A 13,040-nucleotide genomic window follows, 5' to 3' on the forward strand; every position below is an offset into this window, starting at 1 on the left:
ACTATCATTTTCACACCTGAGATTTTTTTTTAGAGCCCTGTGGTCTGTGGCTTCAACAGTAACTGTAAAGATGTGTGAGTCTGTTTCATTCAAGTTACAGTGAAGCACAGTTTGCTAAGTCCATAGAGCAGTTGACTACATACATAGGAACTAGGTTGTTGGCAAAAGATGAGGGATTAGTGTCAAGCTAGTCAGCTAGCAGAGAAGTGTACTCACATATTTAAGAATAGAACTGAACTTGCATAGCACCTGTCCACCTAATCCGCCATTCATGAGTCTATCCACCCGGTTCTCATCCGTCTTTAGCTCCCTGACTTCTCTTTCTCTGTATCCGTCTTGCCTTCTATTCAGTCAAGACATACTGATTATATGCCCTGTGGTATGCTCGTATTTACACTAGAGATTCCAAAGCCCTGACTGCAGGGGTAAATCTTGTGCCCAGAAATAGGTAGGGCACATGCTTTCCAGCCCCAACAGCTCTCCTATTTCTTCTCCACTTTTCATTCCACTGGTTGAGTAATTACTTCATTCTGTGCTTGCCAAACACTACAGACATCTTTTCTCCTTTTTTCTGAAACCCAGAGTTTGGCTTGATGAAGAATATGCCAATACCAAGGACATGAGAAAGCATATGTGCTGTAGGATGTTTTGTCCTGACTGTGGGCCAGGCAGGACAACTCTAGCTATGCATATGCCCTACCTATTTTGGAGCTCATGGCTCCAAAGACTTCTGTGTCCTCCATCTTGAGTTTTCCGTTATGTTTTTTTTTCTTTCTCGGAAGCGCATATCACTTTATTCTACCTAGTATATTTCTTTCAACCACTGTTAGCAGGAGCTAAACTATTTTACTTAATGCAGTTTCTATGCTGGCACACATTACAGCTCTACCACATATAAAGAAAAGGCCAAGAAACTCTGTTAGTTGGTGGTGTAGATGTTTGGGCCATAGCAGCAGGAAGATGGTGCCATTTTTATATAAGAGACACCACAAAGATTTCTAGCCTGTCACTTCTATTATAATCAATATAAGTATAAATAATTATAGTTTTATTTATGTTAAAAATATTTATAAATAATGAAAAATAAGGAAGCTGTTGCATACTTGAGTATCAAATTTGACAATTTAATGACTGCAAGTATTTAATAATAAAATAATATTCTTTATTTTTAGAATACCTCAAATTACCTTTATATCCCTTACTATAAACTTAAATAAACAAAAATTATCATATAGAAATTCTGACCAGATTTCTGATTATAATGTTTTCTCTCTTGTATTTATTTTTGTTTCTTCTTAATATAATAGTAACTATAACTGTATTTCACTTACAAATTGTCATCCTATTTTTCATATTCCCACAGATAATTAAAATTTTAATTTAAAAAGTGATATAATTACAGTGACACATTTCTCAGAACCACACCATTCATTCTGCTGTGCAAATATCTTTGTAGGGGCAACTGGGAATTAACAAATACATTCACTTAAATTTTGTCTTATGCTGAAAACTGAGGGAAAATTAAAATTGACTATTTGTGCATCATTATTAATCAAACAACCAATTGGAAGTAAGGATGGATATTATGGTCATTTCAAAAATGGTTTTTGGTTTTGGTAAGAGGGTCCTACAGCACTGTCTTCATATTTGTGAGTTACTGCACCCCAGCTAGTGTCTTCATTGCTGCCTTGTGTTTATTTGCTACAAATCCCTCTTGAAGCTGTGTGCATTGGTTACAATGATAATGAGGATGATAACCCAAACAAAAATTCAATCCTAAAAGCTAAGGGTTGTAGAGAGGTGTATAAGGTCAGCTCACTTCCAGCGCGTGCAGGCTCAATTATGTATGAATGAACGAAATACAGTAGGCAAACTGTCGCATACTACTAAATTTAAAACCTGCAACTTGGACAGTATTTAAACTGGCTTTAATGTTCCTTCGTAGCCCACTGTACATCTTCATTTATCTTTTCACATTTTCTTTCCCAACCCTGCTGCCTTAGAGGGTGGTGCTTTCACAGAATCCAGACCCAGTATTAAGTCCTGCTTGCTCTGTTGTCTCTAAATATATTCTTTGTTATTGGTCTGTTTTGTTGCTCGTTGCCCTTCACAAGTCTTTATGCAGTAGTAGTAGCGAATTACAAAGCTCTTCCAATGTCTTCAGCCATGCCTCCCTCTAGAATATTAGTTTGCTTCCGTAGAAATGTAGATCCATTTCTCGGTCTACTCTGGCCTCGGTGCCGTGGTCTGATTGCGATAACGGATGAGTTGCAGATGGGACAGCAACGCCAGTTGAGTCATCTTCGCTTCAGTTATGTTTCTCAACGGCAGTTTGTTGTGTGCAACCATCTCTGACAAGACTCAGTTGGCAGATATTTTTCTAACAAATGTTCATCCCAGATGCTGCTAGTATTTAAACAGGATGTGCCAAGACTCAGATTTAGATAGAAATATAAAATCATTTTATATTTTAAACCTTAAGAAATCTAAAATAATCTTGTAGAAAGAACAGTATTTCTCCATATGTGAATGTGGCCTGTACTTGATAAAAAATAGATTTTCAGTATTTGTATGTCAGAAAAAAACAGGAGCTATGAATGTGACATTTATATTTGGTTCTTACATTCACACCTCTGTGGACATGAGGGCTGAAAGCCCCACATGTGACATGTGCATCCTCATTATCTCCTACTCAGGGTTTTCATTGAAGTCTAATTAGCAAATTCTTGCCTTTGAGTTTTTGTAAATTGGCTACTCTAAGAGGTCTTGAAGGTCTAAACTAGCACTGAAAGTCAGTCTCTTTTGCCAGATGCCTACAGGTAAACTGGTTTGAGACTCCAAAGAAATTATGCTCCCCCGCAATGCTTTTTCTGCATTTGAATTCTAAACTATAGAAATGAAGAGTTTTCACTTTTTTGCATACTGTTTATTTATTGCTTGATAGCCCTCTGAATAAAGTTTCTGTCTGGATGGTCACAACCTTGTTTGTGTCTGTATGGTTGCTGCTACAGTGAGCAGAGAAACAAAGCCCAGGAGTTTAAATTAGTTTCTGTTTCATTACATTGTCCAGTCAGTTTCATGCATTGAAGTATTTAGCATTTTAATAATAAACACTTTCTAATTATTCAGGGTGTTTAGTCAAAAGAAAACAGCATTCATTTGTCAGATTTTAAAGTAGCAAAGCAATAAGATAGCAGCTAGATTAAAACAAAACATTACAGAATTTGTTCTAAATGAATTAAATAGGTTTAAATTTTCCTGAAAGTACTCTATTTATAGGCTGCAGTTGAGAGAAACAAAGTATACCAGCACACAGTTAAACTGGCTTTGACTCTTCACTTGGGACTAGTTCTAACTGATCACTGTGCTACTGTATGATTTGATTGTGCTGACAGTTACATGCCACTGTTCCCGTAATAACAATTTTTCTTCTTTGTTCAAATGAATTTCCTAATTACACGTGTGATGGGATGTTTTAATTCTTTTCCCTTTTCAAATCCACCTTCCTGTTGCAATGCATGATGGGCAGGCTCAATATTGTGCATGACACCCGCTACAAGTGTTGGTAGGTGCCAGCTTTGTTTCTTGATTATCTTAAACCTACAGTGCATCTCACAGCCCCTCAAAATCCACTGCTAAGTTTAACGTTTATCTATTGGGCAAGTCCATTTCCTCTTTACTAACACCTGTCAATTAAATGCCAATTTCTATTTAATTGACATGGCCCCACATAAATGTTTTCTTTCCACACAAGTTCCCTTTAGTCACTGTTAGTGGATTTTGATTGGACTATGAGTTCTGGTATATAAAAACAAGTCTATCTCATAAAAGTAATGACTGTATATTTTCATAAGAGTGAATAATAAAAAAAGAAATTTTATTCAAATGGATAACTGTACATACAAAGTAAATACCTGTATTTTATTTATATTTTAATGTCTTTGAACACTATATAAAATTCTTGTTTTTTAACTTAGCAAATTAAGCCTGTTTGTGTCAATTTTCTTGATTTAATGGTAACGAGCTTTTTCCCCCCCACCCTTTTTTTTTTCTCTTTCATCCCTCCCTCCCCTTCTCTCCTTGGAATGTTGTCCTGCTTTGCGCTGTGATTGCATGTCACTCGCTGGTGATGATGTCCTGTCACATGGCTTCTTGCTATGATAAATACCATGCCCAATGATCTCCTCCATGTTGCCATGGTTTCCATATTGCTACACTCTTCTGTATGTTTGCTTATATGATTTTCCCTCCGAAAGTTCCCATGGTGCACGGTGCTACGCCAGCCACTGTGTCCGCAGCAACAACATCTGCCACAAGTGTTCCCTTCGCTGCAACAGCCACAGCCAACCAGGTTTGCTAATTTACAGCTTTGTTTCTTACAAACCAACTCTTAATAGGGCCCAGTCCAGCAGCCTAACGCACATGGATGTCCCATTGTGCTCAGTGGGATTCGTGTGGACGTGAGAGCTGTAGAGGGTGCTTTCCTGAGCATGGGGTTTCAAAGATACCTCTTGTTGGCCTACACATTCTCTCTATGACAAGCAGCCAATTGCTTTTATGCCATTTATAAGTGCTCCAAAATTGTCGCAGCTCCATTTCTGAAGCTACTAAACTGATATTTACACAAGCAATTCTCATTTTTCTCAACCAATTGTGTAACTAATTTGGCCAACCAAAATGGAAGCAATTACAAGGTTATTATTGAAGCATCTGATATATATAGTTTCTCAGTTCATTCCTAAAGTCTTAATTAAAAGGAAAATATTAAAATGTATTCCTATGCCACAAATGACCACTCTTGTAAATAGAGTTTGATAATATAATTTTTATAATTTTTAATAAGCAGATTGCCTATTAAAATTACTTTTATATACAGCATCTCTCCACTTTGATTCTTGCTGCTTTAAATGGAAAAGGAAATTAAGTGCTCTAGTTCATACAGTTAGCCTACATGAATGAATGTTAGAGATTTAGAAAGGAAGAAACAGAAATCATGTATGATAAATGACAGATATCCTATGTTCATTGAAAGTAGGGAGGATAAACAATATGTAGAATTCTGCCAGGCAGTGGTGGCACACACCTTTAAGCCCAACCCTTGGAGGCAGGAGGCAGGCAGATCTCTATGTACTTGATACTGGCCTGGTTTACAGAGCGAGTTCCAGGATAGCCAAGTTAGAATTATTTTAAGCAGATGGGATCTACTTAAACTTAAATTGTATAGATGAGAATGGACTGTTTAAGCTAAAATAGCCATTGAAGGTATTTAAAATTCAAAAATAGCATTACTCCCACCAGCATTTTCTGAATTTTCTTTAAAGGAAATACTTTCTAGCTCTGGATTAATTATGCTCACATTTCAAAAATAAATCTGGTCTTGAATATGCAGTTTTGCCAGTTATGAAGGCACAGTTCAGTAAGGTTGGTAGTGTATGAAAGGACTAAACCAAGTTATGCATGTTCCACTCACAGAAGTTAGATGGAGTCTAGTGAGACTGAAAAGAACCCTCGTCAGATGGGATTCAGCACAGGGCCCTTGGAGCAGGCAGACCAGCTAGGAGCCAACAGTGACTGCTCTGAGGGGCAGCCACCTGTTTTTCGATTTTTGTTTTTTCAATATATCATCTTCTGTTGATGAACTTTCAGCTATTAGTATAGTTATTAAAAACTTTCAAGATCATAATGCCAGATGGATTTAATTTTAAGTTTCAGACAAGCCTTAAATGCTTCTTGGCCAAGAATCATTAGTTTTTCAGACTTATCAAAATACTCTTGCATTTATGCTAACACATAAGACTCATTTACAAGAATGCTAGCTTGTGCATATGTGGCATGATAGTTTGGGAGAAATATCAATAGATTCAGTGCAGTCCATTTATGGTGCACGTTGATGATGCTGGAGTCTCCTGTATATAACATACATGACTGTAGAATTGCTGGTGTAAGCACAACTATAGCAAAGCAAATTCAAAATGCCCTTGGCCACTTGGGTTGTAGGGGACACTTTACTTTTTGCATTGTGCTGTGACCATTTCATGCATAATTCCCTGGGTCTTCATACTATTACTATTTTACAACCAAAGAAAGGGGAATGGATATATATATACACACATATATTATATCTACATATACATACATATGTATATGCCTACAGTACATTAGCAATGCTGGAAATAGCTGATGCCACAAAATGCAGCCTGCATGCATGCAGAAGTTTATAGCTGGCCCTTCATCTGCATCGAGTGGTGTTGAAGGTCCTTGGTATGTTTCGACAGCCCCATCCTTGATGCTTCTACACTGTTGGGTGCAACATCCTGTCCTGCAGCAGCAGGAACAATGGTATGAGAAGCTTCATTATGCTTGGAGCACATTTTCGTGCCATTTGCCAATGCTGTAAAATTGTGTAAAATGTCAGCTGAGAAATGAAAATTAAGAGGAACATAGTGATATATACTCCAGACTGTGAATTATAGTTTTTAGCAGATTGAGATAGTCTAGTATATTTAAATTAAAACAACAAAAGCCTTCTTGTATGTGAGTTCATTGTTACCCCAACAAACTTTCTGAAATGGACTTAGTGTCATTGTATAGAATAAGTTTAAACACAGTCAGCAGTTGCTTTGCTCAGGTTCACACAACCAGGAAACAAATCAGTGTTGTTAGAACCAGCATCCTCAGGCCTCTGCTACACTAACCTGTAGGGCCGCCTTGCCCACATTAGCAGCCTTTAATTGGGTGTTGAAGAAGAATCAAGTCACAAGTTTGATTTCATATTGAAAAAAGCAACCTCCGTACTGGTTTCTCATTGTGTTTTCTCCCAAGTTCTCTGAGTCCTTGCCTATTTAAAATGCAATGAGATGTGTAGCTGAGGTTCCAAAGTCAGTTCATGGACAAACCTATTCTCTTTCCCAGTTATTTTTGAACTACTATTTTATAATTCACACCTGGTATATTTAATTTGGGTCAGAAGTTAAACACTTCAATCTGAATGAAAATGTTAGAAATTTGGTTGCACAAATTTAGGCAAGATATTTTTTACTGTTGATTTCATTATCATTGCTAAGTATTTGAAACCACAAGGGTGTGTGTGTGCGTGTGTGTGTAGGCCAACAAAAAGGGCTTCTTTTAATAACTGCTCTGCATGAATTTTTGATAGCTGTACTTCTCTTACTTTCTAAGTTCTGGTAACATCCGTAGAATAGTACTTAACACGAAGATTACAAGCAGTGAGGTGCTTCTCTGGCATTTGCGTTTACATTAACTTAATGTCATGTTGACCAGATGAGGGCTGCCACCTCACAGCTGAATTGCACTGTTTTTTATAAGTTTAATATTAAGATGTTTTCATCTCTTGGTGGTTGGCTTGCTTGCATGGATCATTCATTAAATAATTTTTTTATTTGCTAGATACCCATAATATCTGCCGAACATCTGACTAGCCACAAGTATGTTACCCAGATGTAGAGTTGTCGTCAAAAAACAGTAAGTTTATTATGCAATGTAATCACTGTATTTGTGGTTGGAATATGTTAATATTTAAAATACAAAGGATAATCTATTTTCTGGGTTTTGTTTCATGTTACAAATAAAGCATGAATAAAATATGACAGGTAATTAGAAGACATAAGTTAGGGATTGATGAACTTTTCTTAAAGGTCTACAGACCAGCTATTTTTGTCTGTATGGAGCATTTCAGTTTCTGCTGCAAGCCCCCCAGTTTGGTGTGAAAACACTTAGAGAATAGATAAATAAGTAGATGTTTTCACATTAGACAGTGGACTAGATTTGGCTCGTAGGCAGTCATTTGGTGACTCTGGGCATAGGTCATTAATTTTATTTTAACTATTATTTCACTCATTCCTATATGAAAATATATACCCACTTTTACCATGTATCACTGTGTACAGTATCAGTAGGGAACAATGGGTCTAACTCTTAAATAACTTCACTCATATATATATGTGTATATATATATATATATATATATATATATATATATACATATATACATATATATGTATATACACACACATACACACACACACACACTCATACATGTGGAACCATTATTTATCAGTTGAATAGTTAGTAGTTCAAGACAGCTAGCTTAGTGATAATAGGATTCTGAAGATGCTACTGTTCCTCGCAAAGGCTTGGACTCTTGTGTTTGCTTTCTGTAACATTGTTTTCAATACCTGCAAAATTGGCTGTTTTTCATCCTTAAGTTAGATCATGTGTGAAGAAGCATGACAAGCACTTATATTTTTACATTTACAAAAAGCCATTTAAACTTCTGTCTGGCCAGTAGGAGGATGGTGGTTCTTTGTTGCTTTTCTTCATATTTATTTGCTCATTGACATATTTGCAAGTCAGGTTTTGCACTGCTTTGTGTTAGTTACCATGTCAATGATGTGATGACGTAAATGATCTCTGAACTGTCTGCTAACATAAGAGAACTTTGAACGAGCTTCCTGTAAGGCAAAGATGCAGGGCTCCTCTTCTCAACAGCCATAGAAGAAAGCATTTGGACAGTGAAGGTGTTGTGTGTATGTGGAGAATAAGGACCTTGCAGAAGGGACAGAGTCAGGTCTTCAGTGGTGGTTAGAAAACCAGGTGCTAAGAATCCACTTGAGGAAAAGATGTGTGCCACAGTCAACAGTCATTTAAGTGGATTTTGATCCATTTTTAAGCTCTTACAAAGCAGTTCTGTCCAGGTATGGTGTTACACACTGTTAATCCCAGGACTTGGGGCTCAAAAATGAGTGAATTTCTGTATGTTAAGACCAGTCTGGTCTATATAATGAGCTCCAGGCTAGGCAGGATACTATCACAGGGAGACCCTGTCTAAAAAAGGAAGAAAGGGGGGTGGGAGATAAAAAGCAGTTCCTTCATAGTTAATCAGATACATGGAATAAGGATATCACTTTGTTGGTTATAAGTTTAGAAGGAGTTTTTTGTCAGCATGGTATCTATGTGTTGGGGTGTGTGTGTGTGTGTGTGTGTGTGTGTGTGTTATGTATATCAACTGTATATTTATTGAAAAATACTTTAAATAATTATGTGTTTTAACAAAGACTATCTTTTTTCCCATTTTAGATCATACAAAGAGGAAAGGACAGTGTGCTTGGTTAGAGTAAGGACGACGTCATTAGCCATATTGTATATACCGTCAAGCAACACACACAAAAATCCCTCAGCCACAAGACATCCACATATTGCATGTTAACCAGAAGAAAAGACAACATGGGAACTTGCTGCACACTGTTGCCTACACACTTTGTACATTCAATTGGTATTTGTGCTGAGGTGATATTCCTATCTAAAAGAACAACATTGTCTTTCTTTTGTAGCACAGAGTTATGCATTAAAATATGCATACATAATTAGTTTCCTATATATTCATGCCATCTTGAAAAGACAGACTATGGTGTAACCATGATTCTATTATGTATTGGTACGTCTGTAGACCAAGATATAATTTTTTAAAAATGAGTTTATTTCTTTCAAGGTTTACAAGTAACAAAGGTGCACCTTGTATTTAAAATTGCCATTAGAGCTGAGAGCGCGCATGCACAGTCATTTTTGTTTAAGAGTGATATTTTTACTGTAATAGATTGTAAGACGTGGTGAGGGAGGGATCTGACAGAGATGAATGTGCCAAGCAAAACCACAACTGTGTATATGTTAAAGCACATCATGGCTTTAAGTACCATGTTGCTAAGGATTCTCATGAAGTGCCATAGACTGTACATCAAACTAGAGTATTATTTCTTCAGTGTTATTATTTTCAGAGCCACGTTTTGTTGCTTATTTGCTAGTACTAATCAATCAAAGGGCACCATTCTTCTTTTCTTTTTCTTTTTTGTTTTTGAAACCAAAGCTGTCTCAGAAATGGCCAATTTAACTTTACAGTAACAATAGACAGCACAACACACACTCAATACAGATAAACTTTCACATACTGGAGATATATATAATAGATATATAAAATTATTTTAATGCATTGTAGTGTAATATTTATGCATATTCTACTATATAACATGTTATTCAAAAGGGATATGCCATTTCTGAGACACAGTAACAAAAAATGTTTGAGGAAATTATTTTGCTTCTATTTATAGCCTCTGTCAAAAGTCAAAAGACTATAAATGCTTTGCAGAAATGGTTTCACGTTTGCTTAAACGCTTCATCACAGTCACATTCAAAATAGTGACTCTAAACAAAGAGAACAGCACTGTCATCAGATGCATGATAAACCAAAATATGAAAATGGGAAATGTTTAATTAACCTAGTAATTGGGTGGGTTAAGTACATGGGTGAATTTTATATGTGATTCTTTTGTTCAGATTAACTGCTTATAGCCTTAGAAAGCCTTTTAAAAATTTTAAAAATAGATGTGCATTCAGTTTTTAAGAATGGATTCATCCAAAGGAATTCCCCTTTTTTGTGGTTTGGATGTTGCAGCTAGTAAAGGATATTTTTGCCCTGTTCAGCAGTTCTAAAAATCGCTGAGTAGGGGCCAGGTCACTGGCGGTTCTAGTGTGGAATGGGAGAAGTGAGAGTTCCGTTATAGAACTTTCCATACTTCCAAGTTTACTGCAAGTTTTTATGCTTGAGAGAGATGCTTTCTAATATAAGACTGATGTGTTGATTTTACTGATTGTACTGTACATCTATTAAAGCCTTAGATTATTACATTACGGGTTGGAACCCATACCAATGTAATTTCAATCGTGTTAAGAGAGTAATGGTGACTTCACATGTTAGTGTAGTTAGTTACATTATAGAATATTACTTATTTTTCTTGTTAAAATGTAGTTTTTCATTTCCTACATTTATTAGATTTTCATTTTCTATTAACAATTGAATACCATTTCAGTTTATAGACTATTGTTTTATTAGATTTTACCAATGAATTTTTCAAAATAGAGAAAAAAATTAAAGTAGTTTTTCCTTCATAACATACTCAGTTTTAAATTACATGTAGTGTCATATGAATATCCGTATTATTGTTAACTAAATGATTTATATTTTACTGATTTAATATTACAGTGTAAGAATGTCAGTCATTGTTCTTGTCTAGTTTTCATTAAAAGAACAAAGATCTTTTATATGGATATCTTATAAATATATAATCATTGCTAAGTAAGAAGTTAAGTTGTTGCTATGGCAACAATCCTGGCAGACAATTGAGTAATATTTTGATGATTTATTTTGTTTGTAATTAGTTATTATGAGAAGATCTAGATCCTAGATATTAGAATAAAATTTATTTTCTACTGTATCCATTTCAAATGTTAAAGTATTGTTTAATATTTTTGAAATCCCTGAATATCAGGCCTTGTTATAAATAAGCTGCATAATCAATAAATAGAACAAGGGACTTTTTGTTGATAATCCAAATACTCAAAGTTTACGTAATGAGAATTTTAGCGTGTGTGCAAACTCTTGGGGGTTGATGATGCTGCAGTTTAGCATGTTGGAAAGTCTAGAGAGAAAGGTTGACTTTTTGCACTTCTGTATATAGTCAAAAGAGAGAAACCTGTATAATAGCAAGATCTTATTTTGAATAAAAACGTCTATAATTACAAGGAGTTTTGTTAAGGCTAATGAAATGACAGACTGAGCAAAATTGCTTGCAAAAGTGGCACAGAGTTAGCACTCCATACCCTTCAGACACGTTGCTTTGCTTTTTGTGGACAGCTTGTAGTTTGCCAGGATTTTTCAGCTGGAAAGATTTGCCATCCTTCCAAGATCTCATGACTGACAAAACTCCATTGGGCCAAATCTGCCTGAAGATCATTACCAAAAATAGCAGGTACTTCAGCCATTAAGGTGAAATCATGGATCAGATATTCCTTACATTGTTTTCAAAACTACTGCATGTTTAAAACTTCAACAAAAAGAGAGAAAGAACTATGCTAAGGACACATATTATTCAAATCGGTTTCTGCCAATTTCAATGGTTTATTGTTCACAAAACGAAATCTTCAAAACAAGTATTGACTTTCACAAAATTTAAACCATAAACAGGCAAACCAAACAGCACACCTGTAGTTGTTATGTGATTGTTTTTTAATTGCTGTAGACCTTGTTCTTTCCGCAGGTGAAAAAAAGAAGTTCAAATTTCACAATTTTAATTTTCAAGTCAGAGGCACTCAAAAGAGCAAAATGTGACAATGGCCACTTGTTAATGACTTGGTTGCCCAGCCTTTACTCCAGCTGGCTACTGATGTTGCACTTACCAGCAACCCGACGACCACTTTCATCTGCTGAAAGGACAAAGCGCTTGATTTTACTATTATGTAATCACAACTTACTTTCTGCTTGTAGTTGCTTAAAATTATGTATTCTGTCTAGGGCTGCAATTTGTTTTATGCTTATTTTATTATTACTGCAGTAGTTGACTTTGCTGTATGGAAAAATAAAGTGAAATTGCCCTAATAAAACTTCTCTTTCTTAAGTATATTTGTGTATCTGAGATTGAGTAGTAAATTATTTCTCTGCATATCACATACATTACATACACCTTCATGAACATAGGAATAAATTGGTCTTACAGGATTGCAGCCAAGGCAGATAATGCCTTCTGACCAGTCATCTCTTGATGCTGAGAATCTAAACTGAATGGATAACTGATATTTGTCCAGTGCTTCCTAGAAGCCCTCAGCCCACTTCTCCTAATGCTGTACTAATTTAAATGATATATGAGGAAAATATATGTAAGTTAAAAAAGTTTTTCAATTCTAAATCTTTCTATTAAATGTAATTTACTTGACTGATCCCACTGATTAGCACTGAGAATCAGACAGTCTGAGAGACGCTTTTATGAATAAGATATATGATTGCACTGGATTCAGAAGGACACAAAGTTTATACACCTGGCTTCCACACTTGCATAACTCCTCAGCCCATGAGTGAGTATATGTGTATGTGTGTGTGTGATCCTGTGACTGTTGGAATTTGTTGACCAATAAATTGAAGTCTTAACAACACTACTAGTGATACATGGAATCGCATCCCTGATAGCTCTGAAGAA

At 35.8% G+C, this 13,040-nt stretch overlaps 1 protein-coding gene across 17 annotated transcripts in view; it reads left to right on the plus strand.

The window, feature by feature from the left end:
- The window catches only part of Mbnl1 (muscleblind like splicing regulator 1), a 172,795-nt gene extending 160,326 nt beyond the window's left edge, over positions 1 to 12,469 (plus strand). For 11 of the 17 annotated variants that reach the window (XM_052731944.1, XM_052731957.1, XM_052731943.1 and 8 more), the window contains 4 exons: positions 3,530 to 3,565; positions 4,257 to 4,351; positions 7,408 to 7,482; positions 9,097 to 12,469. In XM_052731944.1, the coding sequence (XP_052587904.1) occupies positions 3,530 to 3,565; positions 4,257 to 4,351; positions 7,408 to 7,464 (188 nt within the window). In that variant the 3' untranslated portion in view covers positions 7,465 to 7,482; positions 9,097 to 12,469. The remainder of the gene's footprint in view (positions 1 to 3,529; positions 3,566 to 4,256; positions 4,352 to 7,407; positions 7,483 to 9,096) is intronic. The other 6 variants (XM_052731945.1, XM_052731947.1, XM_052731950.1 and 3 more) reach the window with 3 other exon arrangements.
- The last annotated feature ends 571 nt before the right edge of the window (positions 12,470 to 13,040 follow it).

The sequence above is a fragment of the Peromyscus californicus genome, unplaced genomic scaffold, assembly GCF_007827085.1.
Source record: "Peromyscus californicus insignis strain IS unplaced genomic scaffold, ASM782708v3 Scaffold_9__1_contigs__length_137607984, whole genome shotgun sequence".
NCBI classification, from domain to species: Eukaryota; Metazoa; Chordata; class Mammalia; order Rodentia; family Cricetidae; genus Peromyscus; species Peromyscus californicus.